This window comes from Neurospora tetraspora (assembly GCF_033439725.1).
Source record: "Neurospora tetraspora strain CBS 560.94 chromosome Unknown B0H65scaffold_1, whole genome shotgun sequence".
Taxonomy (NCBI): Eukaryota; Fungi; Ascomycota; class Sordariomycetes; order Sordariales; family Sordariaceae; genus Neurospora; species Neurospora tetraspora.
In genome coordinates, this window is record NW_026944383.1 from 2,772,974 (window position 1) to 2,791,201 (window position 18,228).

General features: G+C 52.8%; 7 protein-coding genes across 7 annotated transcripts; 4 read left to right on the forward strand and 3 right to left on the reverse strand.

Annotated features, from left to right (window-relative positions):
* Positions 1–1,735: 1,735 nt before the first annotated feature.
* On the forward strand, positions 1,736–3,241 carry B0H65DRAFT_544070 (ankyrin repeat-containing domain protein; the record flags this gene model as incomplete). The annotated part of the gene is made up of 5 exons (XM_062829266.1): positions 1,736–1,978; positions 2,052–2,224; positions 2,274–2,593; positions 2,625–2,800; positions 2,954–3,241. 5 exons carry the CDS (start codon positions 1,736–1,738, stop codon positions 3,239–3,241), a joined length of 1,200 nt encoding a protein of 399 aa, XP_062686155.1.
* A 245-nt stretch (positions 3,242–3,486) lies between these two features.
* B0H65DRAFT_24258 (uncharacterized protein) lies at positions 3,487–5,014 on the forward strand. The gene is made up of 2 exons (XM_062822345.1): positions 3,487–4,400; positions 4,499–5,014. Exons 1-2 carry the CDS (start codon positions 3,646–3,648, stop codon positions 4,899–4,901), a joined length of 1,158 nt encoding a protein of 385 aa, XP_062686156.1. The 5' UTR covers positions 3,487–3,645; the 3' UTR covers positions 4,902–5,014.
* A 1,386-nt stretch (positions 5,015–6,400) lies between these two features.
* B0H65DRAFT_24270 (small GTPase RAC) lies at positions 6,401–8,144 on the reverse strand. Its single transcript, XM_062822348.1, has 6 exons — positions 7,669–8,144; positions 7,479–7,511; positions 7,344–7,402; positions 7,082–7,262; positions 6,781–7,013; positions 6,401–6,701 (listed from the first exon to the last, which is right to left on the reverse strand). The coding sequence occupies exons 1-6, from the start codon at positions 7,699–7,701 to the stop codon at positions 6,638–6,640; spliced, it is 603 nt and encodes a 200-aa protein (XP_062686157.1). The 5' UTR covers positions 7,702–8,144; the 3' UTR covers positions 6,401–6,637.
* A 2,129-nt stretch (positions 8,145–10,273) lies between these two features.
* On the forward strand, positions 10,274–11,878 carry B0H65DRAFT_415057 (centromere kinetochore component CENP-T-domain-containing protein; the record flags this gene model as incomplete). Its single annotated transcript, XM_062823961.1, has 1 exon — positions 10,274–11,878. The coding sequence occupies one exon, from the start codon at positions 10,274–10,276 to the stop codon at positions 11,876–11,878; it is 1,605 nt and encodes a 534-aa protein (XP_062686158.1).
* Positions 11,879–12,053: 175 nt separating this feature from the next.
* Positions 12,054–13,795, reverse strand: B0H65DRAFT_24321 (SURF1 family-domain-containing protein). Its single transcript, XM_062822353.1, has 4 exons — positions 13,255–13,795; positions 12,655–13,173; positions 12,424–12,529; positions 12,054–12,329 (listed from the first exon to the last, which is right to left on the reverse strand). Exons 1-4 carry the CDS (start codon positions 13,562–13,564, stop codon positions 12,230–12,232), a joined length of 1,035 nt encoding a protein of 344 aa, XP_062686159.1. The 5' UTR covers positions 13,565–13,795; the 3' UTR covers positions 12,054–12,229.
* A 489-nt stretch (positions 13,796–14,284) lies between these two features.
* On the forward strand, positions 14,285–15,107 carry B0H65DRAFT_24357 (uncharacterized protein). Its single transcript, XM_062822357.1, has one exon. It carries the CDS (start codon positions 14,496–14,498, stop codon positions 15,033–15,035), a length of 540 nt encoding a protein of 179 aa, XP_062686160.1. The 5' UTR covers positions 14,285–14,495; the 3' UTR covers positions 15,036–15,107.
* A 304-nt stretch (positions 15,108–15,411) lies between these two features.
* On the reverse strand, positions 15,412–17,680 carry B0H65DRAFT_449651 (uncharacterized protein). The gene is made up of 2 exons (XM_062825969.1): positions 15,962–17,680; positions 15,412–15,889 (listed from the first exon to the last, which is right to left on the reverse strand). The coding sequence occupies exons 1-2, from the start codon at positions 17,320–17,322 to the stop codon at positions 15,622–15,624; spliced, it is 1,629 nt and encodes a 542-aa protein (XP_062686161.1). The 5' UTR covers positions 17,323–17,680; the 3' UTR covers positions 15,412–15,621.
* Between the last annotated feature and the right edge of the window lie 548 nt (positions 17,681–18,228).

Consider the following 18,228-nt stretch of genomic DNA (forward strand, 5'->3'; position numbering starts at 1 on the left):
TTTGGCTACGAATTCCGTTGGAAGAAAAACACTTCGTTGCATTGATTTTACTTTTCTAAATAAATTTCTATTTTGACCTGTTGCACGAACTTTTCCAGCCGCTGTTCTTTCCAATTTTCCTCCCTCTCTTTCCAATCTCGCCCACACTCTTTCTAACTTCACCCTCGCTCTTTCCCCCTCAACCTTCAAACCTACTATATAAACCCTAATTTCCCACCACTCGCACATACATCCGCGCACGAAATATTTATATGCCGTAGTCGTAATAATAACCGTAGCTATTCTATAGACCTCTAATTCGAATCGTAACCATACCATTTCTTTCCAAATTTCTAAGATGAATACTAGGCCAAGGAAGAAGATGAACATTGGACTAAGGAAAAAGAACATCAGACCAAGGAAGAAGAACATCAGACCAAGGAAGAAGAACCCAAGACTAAGGATTTGGGATAAGGAGAGAAAAATTATTTTTCTCCCTTCAAAAATTTTCTTAATAGCTTTTTTCTTTTGAAAAACTTTTGCGCGCAACTTACTGTTTTAGCGAAGGGATTCATATCAGACCTTTAATGCCAAAATTCTATTAAGCGGCTAACATAACTTTTGCAAACTGTTCCAGGACCTTTTCTGCGACCCCCTAATCCCCGCAGGGTACTTCCACAAGCCGGTATGGCCCCTACCACCGCACGAGGTTCCCTGTTCGATTCCCGACCCAGTCACGAATTTTCGAGCCTAGCTACCTCGATCATTCATCACCAAAGTGACATGGTGTACACTATAATCGACAGGAGAACAAGCCAAAAGTGCAACTCGTCGGTAGGCCCCCCCTAGGGTTCCATATCCGCCCCCGGCTTGTGAGAGGTTGCAGATATCATGGAGAAAGACCTGAACTGCACATGCGTGTCCGAAACATTTCGCCGGTATGACTTGTTGTGGGATTAGTTGCTTGAACCTCGTATCACTGGTGGACGCACCTGGTGATGGAGGGGAGAGAGCTAAGTCCTCGCAACTATCTGCCGCCGCGATGTTAGGCCTCCTTATCTGGCGAGAAGCACATTACCCTTGGTGGACGCACCAGGCTAGTGGCCCGCTTCTAGGACCCTGGATAGGAGAGTGGGTGGGTTGGGGTTAGGTACCTGTTCGACCCAGGTGCGGATTCGGAAGACACTTTTTTTTGGGTAATTTTTTTTTGGTGTTGTCAAACCTGAGGACCAGTCAGGTATTGTTTATTCAAGCGTATTGTTCATTCACAGGTGTTTTGCTCGTGTCTGCAGAGCTCTAACTTTTGCAAGTGTGAAGCAAAGTTGGACAACAACAAGTATATTGCGGGCGGCTGTTTGAACCAACAGAGAGAGCGGCACACGAGTTTGCGACGCGCGGCTCAGCTTCAATAAAGGGGTTCCGGCACGAAAACTTGAATGAGAGGAAGATGTAACTATTTCATTGACTGCTTGGGCGTCTAAATTTGAGAATGGCGGAGTCTGAGGCCTGTGTTACGGACGCTGTCCAGAGGTATCAATTTCACTAAACTATACGATGACAAGTATTACTGCCTTCCAAACGAAGACCAAGTGCAAGATAGGATGTCCTTGCCATTGCCACTTCAAGACTGAGGTGCAGACTCCCAAGAACATTGTTGGAACGCTCTTTGTGAGGCACACTGACTGGCTCCCCACTTTGGGAGAAACTTCCCTGCGATCATAAACGGTGCGAAGCCTCCGGCAAAGGGACCAGTGCAATGACCACATACACTTACCATTTCCCAACGTGGCTGGTGTCCCGGGCTCTAGCCTTCTCACTTGAGAGGAAGACCCTCCGCACCAATGGCTCATGGACTCTGCACATTCCGAAGATGTTGACTGGCGCGGACCCTGTATGGAGGAACCTAGACCATGGAACCGTACAGCAGCTCGCTAGCATCCTAGGCCAAGGGCAGGTGTCGCCTTGCGATGTGAACCCGGATGGAAAGTCCCTCTTGCATGTGAGTGAACCTGCTCCCAAGGCTCGTCTCAAGTATATCACGGAGTTCTCAGCGCTGACGTACAACTTTGCAGTTTGCTGTCGAGTTTGAGCGACCCAATATGTGCAAATATTTGCTCGAACAGGGCGTGAACAAGAACTTCGAGGACCACGCCGGCGTATCTACCTCCGCGATGGCCATTGAGAAAGTTGCGCCCGCATCCGCGGCTGCCTCTCGGGTCGAGACTCTTTCTGAGATCCGCCGCCTGTTCGAAGATGATGAGCTCTTGGACAAACTCAACTTCCCGTCTTTGCAGCTCGCCATCTTCCGAACCTGGAGCTCCCTTCGCCCAACATCTCGAGGTCAACCTTTCTTCGCTCGACGCCATTGATTCGTTTGGCCGCACCGCACTTGCGTGGGCTGCTGCTCTCGATAAGCCGGCCGTAGCTGAGCTCCTACTAGAGTCTGGTGCTGATGCGAGCATCGCGGATAAAAACAAGAAGACAGCGCTTCACTGGGCTATGAAGTCCCAATCGATGGGGGTTGCTGAGCGTTTGCTTAAGAACGGAGCGGACATCGAAGCTCGCGACATTTTCGGACGCACGCCATTGCACGAAGTCTCCAAGGTCCCTGATAGTGAACACCTCGTTGAGCTTCTCATCAACAGAAGGCCAGGCCAATGTTGAAGCCAAGGATTACATCTATGAGCGCACACCTCTGCATCCGGCGGCGGCTCATGGCCAGGTGGAAAACGCGGCAGCGCTGGTAAAGTACGGCGAAGCCGACCTCGAAGCGACGATAAAGACGCAAGACCGGACGGACGCCGCTCATGACTGCCATCACGTACAGCAAAGAGGCGATGGTTCGGACACTGCTTAGTCTTGGGGCCAGGATTGACATGATCGACAACAGCGGACAAGATGTACTGCATGAAGCGGCCAAGATGGGGAGTGCGGGTGTAATAGAGGCACTGACAGACTTTCCATTGTCGTGAAGCTGAACGAGGCGGAAGAAGGGCACGACATCCAGATGGAGGCAGATATGGCTGATAACACTGGGCGCTCCCCCTGGCAATACTTTGAGTGGCGGAGAAAAGCGTATAATCCTCATAATGAGGATGAAGAGAAGGCAGAGAGAAGATCCCGTGAGCTTCTAGACGCGGTTCGTGAGTTGAGTGCCAGTTCGAGGTCGAGGGTGGTCCTGCTGGACAGTGACTCCGTGGACCTGGACCGGGGCATTGGAAAGGAGAAGGTGGATGTGAGCATCGTCGAGGTTTCCTTTTGATCGTTCCTTGGCTTGAATTGGCTATGAGATCCTGTAAACTTTCATATTGTAGGTAGCTAATGCCATGATGATGTTGAAAATAACAAGATGGTGGAGATAAGAGATTCTGGGGGGACCTTGGATGGCATTTCGGTGGGTACTTCACTGTTCTCTGTCACTGCAGCGGACGGCCCCACCAATGCGGGACGAGCTGCGACTAGAAGTGCGAACCCCAATTCTTATCGTTCTCCGCCTTTGCAATTGAACCGGCAGAAAAAATAATCGGGGAAACCAGCAGGCACTCCTTCCTTCCCTTTCCCATTTGTGCAACGATCCAGATCTCTTCAAAGTTGAACCTTCCCTTTTCGCCTCCTAAAACCAATAAGATCAATTACCCCACGCCACACGACAGCAAATCATACAAAATGGGCAAGTCCACCAAGGATTCCAAGAAGCGCTCGCGCACCGCCGAGGAGGATGTCAACTCCATCGCCATCAAGAAGAGCAAGGTCGACGAGTCCGGCAAGGCCGAGGTCACCAAGGTCGAGACTGAGGCTCCCAAGGTGAAGAAGGACAAGAAGGACAAGAAGGAAAAGAAGGAAAAGAAGGAGAAGAAGTCCAAGACCGAGACCACCGAGGAGCCCGCCGCTGCCGCCGCCAAGGAGGAGAAGAAGGAAAAGAAGGACAAGAAGAAGGACAAGAAGGAGAAGAAGGACAAGAAGGAGAAGAAGGACAAGGCCGCCTCCACCACCGAGGAGTCCAAGACCGAGGAGAAGGCCGAGGAGTCCACCGACAAGAAGAGCAAGAAGAAGGACAAGAAGAAGAACAAGAACAAGACTGAGGAGAAGGCCGAGGAGAAGAAGGAGGGTGAGGACGGAGAGGAGGCCACCAAGGAGGAGGAACAGCCCCAGGCCAACGGCGCCAAGGGAACCCGCTTCATCATCTTCGTCGGCAACATGCCCTACTCGGCCACCGCCGACACCATCAAGGAGCACTTTGCGTCTGTGCACCCCATCTCCGTCCGCCTGCTCACCCACCGCGACAACCCGACCAAGTCCAAGGGCACCGCCTTCGTCGAGTTCGGCCGTTTCGACCACATGAAGACGGCGCTCGAGAAGTTCCACCACAGCGAGATGTTGGACGACAAGGGCGTGCCGAGGAAGATTAATGTTGAGTTGAGGTTAGTTTGCCCGTCCTGTTCCCTTTCCCTTTCCCTACCCTCACCCCTTCAACCTCAATGCGAACCGCAAATGCTGACACGAACTCCTCAAAACACAGCGCCGGCGGAGGAGGCAAAACCGCCCACCGCCAAGACAAGATCAAGGAGAAGAACCGCAAGCTCAACGAGGAGCGTCTGAACCGCCAGCAGAACCAGGAGAAGGCCAAGCTGGAGAAGGCCGCTGCCAAGGCTAATGCTCCTGAGGGTGCTGATGGCGCTGCTCCTGTACCGGAGAGGAACGACGAGGATGCTATCCACCCTTCAAGGAGAGCGCGTGTCGCGTACGACGGTAACCCTGGTGGTGGTGATGATGAGGAGGAGGATTCGTACGGTGGGGGTGGTGGTTTTGGTGGTGGTTTTGGTGGTGGTTTTGGTGGTGGTGGTCGTGGTCGTGGTGGTGGTCGTGGCCGTGGTGGTGGACGTGGTCGCGGTGGTGGTCGCGGTGGCTACAAGAAGTGGTAGTAGGACTTGCTTCTGCGACGGTTTGAGGAGCAATGGAGTGATGGCGGGGAAGGATGAAAACTCTGGCTTGGCTGGTTTGATCCGGGGTTGAGAATTGCCGTTGGTTAGGGCTTCCCATGAACGCACGCTTTGGACAAGTTATGCTTTGTCTAGAGAGCACGCGCGTGTCTGGTGCTTTGGTTAAGGCTCGGTAGTTTCGCGGGTGTCCCTTATTTTCCTTTGTTCATGTCATTATCAGCGTGTTCTTGTCCACGTTTTGTTTATACTTTTACTACTGTTGCATATCGCGGTTCCCACCACCATCAGGAACAGGGTAGACGTTCCCATCCAAGGAGGCGGAGAGGAAAAGGGGGAATGGATACACATCAACGTCAGATTCAGATTCAGTCAACAGGAGTCAGAGAGCAAGGAAACTTTATGATACCCTCGAACCTGCGCCTTTGCATGTGTCATCGGGCCTTTTCTTTGATAGAAGGATGGTTGGTTTGAAAGAACAGAGAATCTCACGATGAAATATGCCAGGTCATACCAACCACCATGACTACCCACGACCTCTTCTTCAAATGAAATCTACGAAGCAACTGTACCAACTGAAGGTTCTTCTGTCATTGGCGGTTGTTTGTCGAGCCCGATCCGTTCACCGCCTTTGAGTCCAATCCTTAGAGGAAACAGATGAATGCCGGAATTTTGATATTGTAAGAATTTCGTCTAGCTCTTTTCACTTCCGTCGGGCTCTGCGCAGATCTTATGACGGTGATAAAGAAGGAAGATGAAGGTTCTGAATCACGGGATGAAATGTCGGCTCTTCACCTCCAGCTGGTAGTCAGATGGAAGACACCGGGATGGGTATTGGAAGACCTTGGATGACGGGACATCAGATAGGGTAGAAGAGGGTCTTGAAAGACCACGGATATGGTCAACAGGAGCTGATCCGTCAACCTCAGAGAATGCACAAAAAGCAGTGAACGACGACTTGATCTGAACTAGTTTGCATGGCACTCCCTCGATCTAGCCTACCGAACTACGACTACAATCCCCTTGACCCCCGTCCTACTCTTTCCTCTTCTCGCTCTGTCTAACCCTCCCTTCCTCCACTATACGATCCTCCTATCCACCCCCATTCTTCCCAACTCCTCTTGTATATTCTGTTCTACTCGAGCGGGAGAAATTGTACCAAGGAACTGACGGCGCATCCCTCGATCCTTCCCTCTCCTCGCCCATACCCGCCGATTGTGACCTCTCCTCGCATCAGTACCCCTCATGATCACCTGCCTGAAAAAAAGAGTGTCGTTGTGTGTTATAAGCCCGCCCGCCCTATCCGTTACGTGGAGGAGGATGAATGGATGCACTTCACACCAGCATCATCGGTCGGCACTAGATAGATGAGAATCGTATCGTTCCACTTCTGCTTTCTGTTCGGGGTAGTAGTAGTAGAGGAGGGATAGATCCAAAAAGATGAAAATAAAAAGACGGAAAAAAACGAAAACCAGCTTGCGAGTTTATTTCGAGACGATCAGAACAACCAGGAAAAGAAAATCTCATCAACATGTAATTATGTCCGCCGGGTATAGATGGTGTCCCCTCACAATTATCCCCATGGAACACCCTGTTGTTTTGTGCTGATGTCAAAGCGTTCGTTGCGCCCTCGGTAAATGGCCTCATGAGCGTTGGTGTGATGGTGTTATGGTGGTGGTGGTGGTATGTCTGGTTTGGTTTGGTTGGTTGTGGTGAATTAATTAGAGGATAGTGCACTTGGACTTCTTCTTTTCTGTGGTCGTATCGACGCGGTAGAGCACGGCTCTGTTGTTTTATGTGGGTCAGTTCGTTGCGTTTCGTTTTCGTATCTAATGGAGAGGGGGCGGGTGGGCTATGGACTTACCTGATGGCCTCGTCGAAAACGGACTTGAGATTCCTTTGGGTGAGAGCAGAGCACTCGAGGTACTTCCTCGCGCCTATCTCCTTGGCGCAGTTGACACCCATCTCGAACGTTATCGGAGCCATGCGCTTCTGGCTCAGGCTCTGAATGGTATCGGGGTCCTCGCGCAAATCGAGCTTGGTGCCCACCAAGATGATGGGGATGCCGGGGGCGTGATGCTGGATCTCGGGGTGCCACTGCCGGGAAAGTCAGCATTTTGGTCCATATGCGTGGTGTCCCCTCCTCCCTCATTGCAGTTACTCACCTTGGACTTGACGTTGTCGAACGACGGAGGGCTGACGAGCGAGAAGCAGATGAGGAAGACGTCGGTCTGGGGGTACGAAAGCGGGCGCAGTCTGTCGTAATCCTCCTGTCCAGCAGTATCCCAGAGACCCAAGCTCACGGGCTTGCCATCGACCATAACACTCGCCGAGTAGTTATCGAATCTATCGCAGCGCGCGTGTCAGTTTCCGGGGTGGTGGTGGTCTAGTTATCGCGGATAAGAGTGTCGAATGGGTTTAACGCACACTGTGGGAATGTATTCGCCGGGAAAGGCATTTGTTGTGTATGAGATGAGAAGACATGTCTGGCAATCGAGGGTTAGGCCTTGCGCGATGCGGAACACGGTGACTCTGAGGGGGGAGCGGTGGGTGTGAGCTTACCTTTCCTACAGCACCGTCACCAGTGACGACGCACTAGAAGCAGAAGATGGAGTGTTAGTATCTCTTTTGTAAACATTGTGCGGTTCTTGATGGATTCGCGACGAGGATGGTAGCGATTGCGGTGGCCGTGTCGGTGTCGATACGGAGCGGTGGTGGAGGTCAGAGGAGAGGACTCTTGAAGTCAACGAACCTTGATCGACTGCACGCCTCCGATAGCAGCCATTGTGGGAATGGCTGGGGATGTTGTTTTGGGGGTGGGATTGGTATTAGGGACTCGTGATTAGAGATTTGGTATGTCGTTGTAGTCGATGTGAAAGCAGCAGTGACGGATCGGAGTGGCAGAAAGTCTTTGGGATACAGAAAAAAAAGGGTTGGGTCGGTCGGTGCAATCGGTTGAGGCTGGCAGGTGTGGTGCACTTGTGGACTTGTGTGGTGCACTGCCTCTGGTCTTGGGTGGTCAAAGTGGTCCTCGTTCAAGAGGCGGGAAGCGGGCGGAGACAGGGAGTAGGCTGGGAATTTGCCCTGGGGCGCGCCTGGACTGGGCGCCCGTTAGAGCCCAGTGGTTGGTGGCCGCTGGCTGGTCGCTGCCATTCGTGCCGTTGTAGCCCCGTCACTGGTCAGTGCTTGCAGTGAGGAGTCAGGACGGGTCCAGGGTTACGGCTGTTACTGTATCACGGTCTGGGAAGTAGCTTCTTTGTGACGCTGGAGTCGCTGCTGTGCGTCTCACCATTGGTCTCTTTTGTTGACGACTTATCGCAGTCTGGCAGCCCGAGTACCGCTTTTTTCATTCGATTTGGATACCCTCAGAACAGGTATAGCGCCGGGAATATCTGGGCCCAACAGGGGCTTCAACCAATCTCACCCCCTTGTGTGGCCACGTTCACATACCCACTCTCCCACTCTGGCTTGCAGGAGGCTTGGAAAAGTGGGCAGTACTATACTGCAGCTGGCTAGAAGGAATCCAAATCGAATGAAAAAAAGCGGTACTTGGCAGTGTATTGCGGTAAAAAGAGTGAGACGTCCCATACAGTTGGTCGGGTCGATTTCATCTCACAGTGGCAGAGGACGGACCACTGATCATCAGTCACTAACATCAATAGTGCGCTCAAAAGCACGAGTTGAAGATAACATCTCAAAAGAAACTGTCCAGACCAAGGGGAATGCGCACTGTCCTTTTCCCAACTGCAAGTGGCGGCGTGGCGGGGGAAGTCGCACTGAACAACAAGGGCAGCCCGTTTCTCTGGTGATTGAAGTGGAGTGGAAGCGCTGTTAGCCTTTCAGATCCCATCATTCCTTCAAAAGGTGCCGTCACTTTTTCTGTTGGCGGCATGGCATTCGATTGGGGAGTTGGTCAATGTCTCTAACATTTCGGCGTCAAAATGCTTCAATCACCTTGGTAATCAAAGACAACATCTCTTTACCAGAAGCAACAAGCAACTGAGTAATGCTCGGGACACTTGTGGATGGCCTCTAGCAACGCGCTAACCAATCAATATCCATATCAGGGGCTTTATTGTTGTGCAGTCTTGGCAATCGGAGGATAGGGGAAACAGAGGCCGGTGATCGAATTCACCCGTTCGAAACTTGGTGGCTCAAGTCTCCAGAGAGAGGAGGAGCTCGATCTGTTGGTGATCTCATCGGCGTAGTTGTTGATGGATAGCGGCACTGCATGCCGTTGGACATTGCCGACACAAAGGTTTCAACTCGACACTCCAGAAACAACAGCGCTTCAGTGGAGTAATGGTGCTGCTTGCTGTCACGGGGAATGTCTACGGCCACTGACAGACGACGGATGGCTGCGTCTGAGATTCGGCTCTTGAAGCACCCGGGCAATCTGTAACATATCTCCAGTCCGAGCAACCGCCAAGAGGAAGAAAGTCAAGCCATACAAAGGCGCGAGGCTACGGGCATCGTTGTATGGATGAGGACCCCCTGATTTGCTTTTAGCCAAGTTCAATTGTGACAACCTAACGCCAGGCAATGGCTGGTATATAGAACTGTCTGATATTGCCTGAGCACAAAGACAAGTTCTCACATCGTTATCGCTATCACTATTGACAGCGGCTGCGATATTCCCCTTATCGGACGGACCTTCGTCTTTTGGCGGTGTATCGTCGGAGCGAGCCCTTGGACGTACAACGGAACGGGAGCCTTGTACGCAGTAATACGCAGTGTCCGAAGCATCGTGACGTAGGTATTTCCAGAACTGAACGAAGCCGACACTGACACCGTCCATCACTCCGCTTTCCCGAGAGTACGGATGGCCCAAGACAAGTTGAGCAAAACAAGCGAGACTTTTTGCAGAACGGAAACACAACAAACCACAAGATCAGCGGGAGGTTCATCACTGGTGGAGAATGATCCAAGGGGGAAAGTCCCTGGCGAGCCTGGCTGGCCCGGGCGTTGACCGTCCGGGCGCACCCGCCCCACTACGGAATTGTGGGGTAGCTTCAACTCAAGGAAAAGCGGGGCAGATCAATCAACGCCGTTCCACTTGCGAAAGTGCGCCCGTTCATCAATGGGCAATCAATCAAGCAAGCAACCAAGCCCAAACGCGTCGCGTCTGTCCTCCGAACTTCGTCATCGGGGTTCACAACACCGACCGACCGGCCACGGCTTCACGGATTCGCAATACCAGAAAGCCCACACCACGGTTCACGACAACTCTTGGAGCCAGCAGTTTGCGACTTTGCTTCAGCGCATTCCAAACACCATCAACCGACACCCATCTCATCGCATCCCATCGCAGCACTCCTCAACCAAACCAGGCCAGGCCCGGCCTTCCTCCCATCAAAATGGCCGACCCCAATAACCCACCACAACCACCAGCCCGAACACCGTCAAAACCATCCTCCTCCCAAATCCCCGTCCGAACCACCCCCGGCATCCCGTTCGTCCCCCGAGCCGCTTACACACCCGGCCCCGGCGCCCGTACCCCGCGCGGCCTCCTCATTTCCGCACACAACACTCCCAACCCCAATGCGACCCCCCACGTCCGTGCCGCCTACCGCGCCATCGACTCCCGGCGCGCCGCCATCCTCACGCCTCACCACGCGCGCCGGCGCTCCTTGCGCGAAGCGCGCGAGACGCCGCGCAATTTCTTGCTGCAGCTGGGAAAAGTGTTGGCGCCCAAGTCAGAGAGGATACCTAGTAGTAGTTCGAGTCCTGGTTCTGCGCTGTCTGGGGCTGCTGGTGGTGGGGGACAAGAGGAGGGGGATACGTCGGAGGAGTTAACCTTCGACATCTCCACGCGCAGTCGGTACGGGGACGATGACGAGGAGGAATTGCCTAAGAGGCCTAGGTTGAGTTTACCGATTGGCGGCGGTGGTGGGCTGGGAGATATGGAAGAAGGGGATTGGGAGGATGATATGGACGATGACCTGCCGCAACCGCATCGGAGTGCCGGACTAGAAGATCTGACGGAGAATTTCACGGTGCAGAGTATTGAGTTGCCGAGACGGATGGATCCGGAGAAGGATCAACATAGGATAAGGGATTCGATGGGGCGGTTGAGTGATTTCCCGCAACCGCACGGGCAGCAGCAGCAGCAAAGTGATGGGATTGATTCGGGGTTCTTTCCGCCTGCAGCAATAGAAGACGACGAGTTCGGAAACGCCGAGGATAGAATCCCGGATGAGTTCAGCAGGTTGGACTCGGACGAGACGAGGAGGAGGGAGACGATTGGTGGTGAAGGGGGGTTGGGTTTGCTGGGAGCTGGAGGGAGGGATAGTGATTTTCATATTGAGGTACCGGTCGGGATGGATGAGAGCACGTTCATGATTGCTTCTCCCACGAGGCAGTTTGAAATGGGTCAAGCCGCTGAAGCAGCGGCAACAAGTGGCCAAGGCGGAGGTTTTGCAGAGTTGATGGATCGGAGGAGCGACAGTTACGACGACAACGATGACGACGGAAACGACATTGGACCGACATTTGACGATTATGATAACGACGATGGTATGGGCATGGACCTGGACAACAACCATGACCAGGACCAGGCAGCGGGCTCAGATGAAGAGATGACGAAGTTATCGGGTTACACACCAACGGCGGCAAGGGTATCACTTTCAGCTTCAGCGGCGCGGGAGAAACTCGGATTCTTTCGGGAAGAGGGCGGTGAACGAGGAGGCTTCTCCAAGATCAAAGCCACCAAGAAGATCTCCAAACACGGTATCGAGTACACATCACTATCCCCAGCCATGGTCAAACGGTTGGCGCAAACATTCGCCAAGACGAGCGGCGCGAAGGGTAACATCTCGCCTGAAGCGCTCAAGGCGATCATGCAGGCTTCGGACTGGTTTTTTGAGCAGTTGGGAGATGACTTGTCGGCGTACGCAAAGCACGCGCATCGCAAGACTATCGACATGAGTGATATGCTCACATTGATGAAGAGGTATGTTTGATGCTTTTGCTTTGATCCCTGGGTATCTTTTTATATCCTCTGTGATCTTCTTTGTACACTTCTTTTTCATATGCTATTGTACACGACGGGCTGACTTACTTTTTTTTTTCCAAAGACAACGTCAAACCAACGCCCAAACCACACCGTTCGCCTTGGCGCAACGATACCTCCCTAGAGAGCTCCTCCAGGAACTGAGAATGACGCCACCTGTTCCGGCCAAGAAGCGCCGAAAGGCTGCCTCTTCTAGCCGGGCCGGGGCTGGAGGCGAGGATGAAGAGGTGACGTGAGAATGTTTGTTACCCACTGATGTGTAACAAAGCAAAACCATCCTTACCCACTCATAACATCATGTTTACCAGCTCTTGTTCATGCGAACGCGCTTGGTAATTTGGTTCGCGGGCTTCTTGACCACGAGCCAGAACATGATGGAGGTGGCAGCAGCGAGACCGTACCTAAGTATGTGTTAGTCGGGCACCGATGTGGTGGTAATCCCGCAGGGTACGTCAAGGAGGACAACGGAGGAGTCAAGTATCGTTTGAGACATACCATGTAAAGATGTACTGCGCATGGTTGTTGCGAAGGTTGACCTCGGCGACTCTACCGATGGGAATACCACGAGCCTCGTAGTCGTAGTAAGTGATGATATCGGGGACTGCGTACAACATACGTTAGTATCATACCCAGCTAGAATAGCCATTATACCAGTATAGGGGCAGGACAGCCATGTCCATGACTGGCAAAGGGCCCAAGACGCAAAAACAAAACAGAGATACCCACCAAGAGTCTGCTCAATCCACACCGGCTGACTGCCAGTCAACTCGGCCATCTGCTTCACATCCGGGAAATAAAACTCGCCAATATCCGGCCTATTATCCGGCGTAAACATGTTCTTCTTCCACGGCTCTCTCAGCATGCCCTCCACACGGACCTTTTCGCCCTGCTTGACGGAATCCGGCCTGCTCCTCTGGTCCGCAAACTTCTTGCTTACCCACCCCCTGTTGACCAGCACCTTGGTGCTCGGATCATCGCCCCTCTCAAGCGGGGTGACGACCATATACCCTTGCTCGCCGTCGCGCATGCGCGGGCCGATCAACATCTCTTGGTCGTGTCGGTAGACGCCCTCGGCGTAGACGCGGCGGAAGTCGAAGTCGGCGATGGCGTCTGGGTCGACGCGGGGCGGGAGAGGCAAAGGGGGCCGGATGATGCGGTCTTCGGATTTGGCGATTAGGTCCGTCTTCCATTTTAGTCGGTAGACTTGCCAGGTGCCGAGGAAGAGGGCGGTGATGGGGATGATGGCTGTGAGGAGGAGGTAATTGGGTTAGTATTCGGTGTTGAGAGGAAATGTGTAAAGCGAAGAAGGGCAAGGTCCGGACGTACCCAGAATAATCAACCCCTTGCCATGTCTCTTGCCAGTCCGGACGAGCTCGGGAGGGTTATCGAGGATGGAAGTAAAGTTCGGGTCATCGCCGGGTTGTTGAGTCTGTCGGCGCCTGGACGAGGTGGTGAATTGGCGGCGGGGAGTAGTAGCCTTGCTGCTGAGTCTAGCTGTCGTGAATCGCGGCGCAGCTGCTGCTTGAGCTGTTGCTGTTTGTCTTGAGATGATGATCTGAGCTTGAGCTGCCCTCTTTCCTAAGCTCTGCTGCGACGTGCGCAGGAGGCACTGGAATATGCTCCCGCTGGCCGCCATTGTCCGTTCGTTCGTCGGTCGGTGGGTTGATCGGCCGTGGAGTAAGGTATGTGGTGGTCGGGTGGTTGGGACGAAGGGACGAAGGAGGCTGCTGCTGCTAACAACAACAAGCAACCAGCATGTGACGAAACAGAAGCTGGGGAAAGATGCGGACGAACTTCGTCATTTGCCGGGGCGGACTCGACACACGGGAAAGTTCTCGGTGGAGCTGCTGTTTTGCTCCGATTCAAGTTCTGGGCGATGCCCCGCTGTGGGTGTGGGGCGTTTCCATCCGAACGGCCAGGGCCGCTGCAGTTCCCGAGTGCCCCACCAATGCTTGGCACCAGGGGTCGTGTAAGTGGTTGCTAAGTGGGGGTCATTTTGAAGACTACAAACACCTTGATGGTCCATGGATGTGTTATTCAACCAGCTGTGTGTAACTAGGGAATGCCGGTGCTATTCAATGTCACTGTTTGTTGTGTAGTTCATACGCCCTTGACTCTATACTGTTGATTAGGCACTCCTCCTGATTGTGCAGTGAAGCACCTGAATGCAGCTTCAAAGTGAGGCAGCCAGGTCCGGTCCGGAAAAGAAATAAATTCTTCCAGGTGGCTCTTCACGGGCATAGGGCAGGCCCCATTTCAGGGCTTCATAACTCGATGGTGCATTAAGGTCAAGACTTCTTTTTTCTAAACCACCTGAAAAGGAAACCACATCAGAACTCTGGAGGAAGAGCGCTTTCCGTCTTCTTTTTCTCCAGAACAGCAAACCCACCATCTGTCAAGACTTGGCTGCCCTCCTTGCATATCTTCGCATCAAAAACAACACCAAACATCCTCAAACTTAACCTGTCCTCCTTTGCCCATCTTAGCATCAAGAACAAGATCTAACATCCAATACTATATACCAACACCATTACAGAAGAGCTGCTCCAACCCAAACAAGACTCAACATGTCTTCACCAGCCAGCCTCACCGGCACACTAGCGAGCAACGCCTCCTCCGCGCCCGATCGTCAAGAGACATATGCCGTCAACCTTCCAGTGCCCGTCACGGCCACGGCCCCAAAAGCAACGACCAAAACTGCGTATCTCCCACCAGCTTCAGCAGCAACATCAAAGCCAAAATACGCACAACCTCCCTCTCCCTCTTCTGCCAACGCGACCAACATGCCCACCTCCAACACCCCCAACCCCAACCTCCTCGGTCCAACACGCACAGCCACCGTTAACTTCAGGCGCCTCTCCCATCTCGAAATGGGCGACACCAACAGTGTCGACATCAACAACATCGTCTCACCCCACAACCACCCAATCAAAGAATTCTTCTCCGTTTCCGTCCACACCTCCGACCAGCCAGAAGAGGAACGGGAACGGGAACTCGGGTGGAGGGATGCATATGAAGTGATGATAAAAGCTCCCTTGAGGAGTCTTGCGCAGTTGGCGAGACGGATGAGGAGGGTTAGGGCTGAGAGGGAGGAGGCAATGGTATAAGAGAACAGAAGATCACATCACATCGACTAGAGAGGCTGGCGATTGATCAACCACTCGACCGGCACCAACCGACCGACCGATTTGACATCAGCGAAGAATAGGATATGGGTTTTTTCGTTTATCATGCCTGCGAGGGCGGATAGTTTTACATCATATAGAGGAGGCGGTTTGGACAAAGCGAAGGAATAATCACCTGTCCAGCAACACACTTCGTGGACGTGGTTGTGTTGCTTAGATAGATATAGGCCGGCTCAGCGAAAATGATTACTCTTATCAACACAAATAATAATAATAACAACATAATATTCTCATCCATCAGCCCGAGGCGAACTAGCAGTGGTCGACGCAGGTTTTGTAGTAGTTAATGCTTACTTGATTCAAATATAACAAATTGAAATGGAATTTTGCCAAGAGAGCGTACCTAAACAGCTAACTAATCTCCGAATCTGGGTGCTTGACAATCTGGTATAGTAGCTCTGCTATCCCTTCAACTTCCATTGCCCTCGCTAACCTGAGCTTCCACCATATCCTACATTGCAATGTTCCCAACTTATCAGCGGGCATACAGACCACTCAGGGTCAATCCTCACTTCTTGACCTCGCCCTCCTCAGCAACCTTGGCATCCTCATAAGCCGGGGGCGCCTCGACCTCAGCCTCAGGCTCCTGTGCATTCAACAAACCAGCCTTTTCCTCAACAGGAGCCTCAGCTTCGTCCTTGCCGTGGTGATGATGACGATGAGCACGCTTGCAACCGGCACCACCGTTGCGACGGCACTTGTGACCGCTGGAACCATGACGACGGTAGAAGAAGCGGTAGAGAGCGACGATGAGGGTTCCGAAAGCCATGCCGATGCTGTTTCATGCGTTAGCATTTACTGATGTCAACAAGAGGGAGGGGGAAACGGGTAAGGAAATAAAAACGTACAAGCTAACAGAAACACCAGCAACAATACCAATCAACACCGGCAACAGCACATGGGCAGTGATGCTCTTAAGCAACTGGCCCCAGCTGTGCTCATAGCGGTGCATGCCACCGTGGTGGTGACCGTGACCGTTCCAACCGTGATGCTCCTCAGACGCCTCCTGCTCGGGCACCTCATCGAGTAGGTCCTTGATCTTCTTTTCTTCCTCGACCTCCTCAACGGGAGAGGCGACAATCTCCCAAGTACCGTCCTCGGACTCGGTGATATCGATACGTTCAATATCAATCTCCACCACTGGCATCTCCCGCTGGTCACCCTCCTGAGTAGCCTCTTCAACAGGCTTGTTGTCATCGGCCTGACCCATACCATGACCATGACCACCATGACAACCCCCCATATGCTTCCCCCAGGTCTCCTTCCCACTCTTAACCTTCTCCCTGAACCCCTCCAACAGGCGACACAAGAAGTTATCACACTCATCCTCCTTTTGGTCGGGAACAACACCCATAAACGGCACCGGAATCCCGTTATCCTCGTTGGAAGCAGCAGTCTCGATATTCCCAATCATCAACTTCTGCGTGACCGAATCCCTCAGAAGCTTGATTTCCACGCTAGGAATTCCCGAGACGAAGGCGTTGCCGACTTCGAGGATCTGTAGGTTTAAGTCGATGATTTCTTGAGTAACGGCAGCAGTAGACTGCTCGGCGGGGTCGGAAGAAACCTGGGGCAGAGAAGTGCGAAGCCCGAAACCGAGGTTTTGCGGGAGGGTTTTGGGGTGGCGGTTGCGGTGCTTTCTGTTCTTATGCTTCCGGTTCTTGTGCTTGCGCTTGTCGTCGTCATGCTCGTGGTCGGAATCGTGCTTGTGGTCACTTTTCTCCTCCTCCTCCTTATGCTCCATATCCTCGACCTTGCCAGTGCGCACATGTTCAGGACCACCCGCCTCCAAAGCCTGTCCAGCCCATAACTCCCCCCTCAAAGGATCAGCATTAGGAAACAGTTCAAACCCGTTAACAAGCAACCTATCCCCTCCCGCCGTTCCAGCAGTATGATCAATCTTGAAGTCCAGCTCCAAGTGGTTCGGTTTGTCGGTCAAAACCTTGGGGTGGTGGCTGTTGTGGTGACGGTCCTTGACGAGGACGGGGCAGCCGGGACAGGCGAGCTCGATGAGTTGGTGTTGAGAGGCGGAGGCGGTGATGGGGTCGAGGCCGTTGGCAGAGGGAGGGTTGTTGATGTCAGAAGCGACTTCTTGCGCAAAGGCGATGTCGGTGTCGGAGAGCTCGGGAGGGATGAGGAAGGCGGCGCCGCGGGCGGAGAGGAGGGTGGCCGAGAGGGCGGCGGCGGTGGTGAGGTGTTTGGGTATCATCGTTGTGGTGGTGATGATGATGGTTGAAGATACGTATCGGTTGTTGAATGGTAGAAGTTCGAAATGGTATTAGGTGGGTAGGTGGTGGTTCAGGTGTAAGTCCCGAATAAGGGGGAAATGGGTGGTGTAAGTGCTGCTAGCTGGGCACTAACATGAGCGGGTCAATGACGCACGATCGATTGCTCGGCGAGCTAAACAGCAGTTCGTTGATAAAAAGGGTTTGAAAAAAGATGGGGGACAAAAACACGGCAAGATGGTGAAAAAGAGATGAAACTAAATGAACAGTTTTCAGCTTTCAACCCAGAACTATGGTTTGACACAGATGACGGGAGAATGAAGTCCAGTGAACCAAACGCTTCATCATGTTTCGCCTCAGCGGCCTGTTAGTGTACTAATAGCCAATCGATAAAGAACCAACCAAGCCAGCGCCCGGGCCATCCGGACAAAGGAGCGGAGCCAATTACGCGTCACAGGAGACCTTCAAGTGGGACTATCCTCAGCGGTCTGGTTCGCCCATGACAGAATTGATGAGACCTGTGGCCGTGCTCTTGACAGGCGAATGGGGTCCCATGTAATTTGTCATGGACGGGGGGAGTCTTAAACGCTGAAGCACAAAGTGAAATGCCGTGAAATGAAGGCATACGTAAGCGTCAGGTGATCGTCGGCGGCATAGCCACGCTCGTTCGTGGTATGATTATTGTACGTTTGAACTTGTCTCCAATCGCTTTTTCGCGATGTTCCGTATGATCGCCATAGCAGCGAGACGCAGTACGTACTCAGACGTTTCAGTGTCACGAGCCTGTAATCATCACGTTTCAATATGCTGGACATGCAGCCGTGCTGCCATAGAACGACCCAAGGGCTCCACCAAACCTGCAGCAAAAAGACTCCATCTCCCTCCAAGCT

What these genes read in the sequence shown, in the direction of transcription:
- B0H65DRAFT_24258 (XM_062822345.1), top strand. Translation starts at nt 3,646, where the DNA reads ATGGGCAAGTCCACCAAGGATTCCAAGAAGCGCTCGCGCACCGCCGAG. An exon ending in AAGATTAATGTTGAGTTGAG is followed by an intron (nt 4,401 to 4,498) that starts GTTAGTTTGCCC and finishes CTCAAAACACAG; the next exon opens with CGCCGGCGGAGGAGGCAAAA.
- B0H65DRAFT_24270 (XM_062822348.1), bottom strand. Translation starts at nt 7,701, where the DNA reads ATGGCTGCTATCGGAGGCGTGCAGTCGATCAAG. An exon ending in GTGACGGTGCTGTAGGAAAG is followed by an intron (nt 7,403 to 7,478) that starts GTAAGCTCACAC and finishes CTCGATTGCCAG; the next exon opens with ACATGTCTTCTCATCTCATA. An exon ending in GTTTTCGACGAGGCCATCAG is followed by an intron (nt 6,702 to 6,780) that starts GTAAGTCCATAG and finishes ATAAAACAACAG; the next exon opens with AGCCGTGCTCTACCGCGTCG.
- B0H65DRAFT_24321 (XM_062822353.1), bottom strand. Translation starts at nt 13,564, where the DNA reads ATGGCGGCCAGCGGGAGCATATTCCAGTGCCTCCTGCGCACGTCGCAG. An exon ending in GTGGATTGAGCAGACTCTTG is followed by an intron (nt 12,530 to 12,654) that starts GTGGGTATCTCT and finishes TGTTGTACGCAG; the next exon opens with TCCCCGATATCATCACTTAC. An exon ending in GCGCAGTACATCTTTACATG is followed by an intron (nt 12,330 to 12,423) that starts GTATGTCTCAAA and finishes ACACATACTTAG; the next exon opens with GTACGGTCTCGCTGCTGCCA.
- B0H65DRAFT_24357 (XM_062822357.1), top strand. Translation starts at nt 14,496, where the DNA reads ATGTCTTCACCAGCCAGCCTCACCGGCACACTAGCGAGCAACGCCTCC.
- B0H65DRAFT_449651 (XM_062825969.1), bottom strand. Translation starts at nt 17,322, where the DNA reads ATGATACCCAAACACCTCACCACCGCCGCCGCCCTCTCGGCCACCCTC. An exon ending in GCTGGTGTTTCTGTTAGCTT is followed by an intron (nt 15,890 to 15,961) that starts GTACGTTTTTAT and finishes CGCATGAAACAG; the next exon opens with CATCGGCATGGCTTTCGGAA.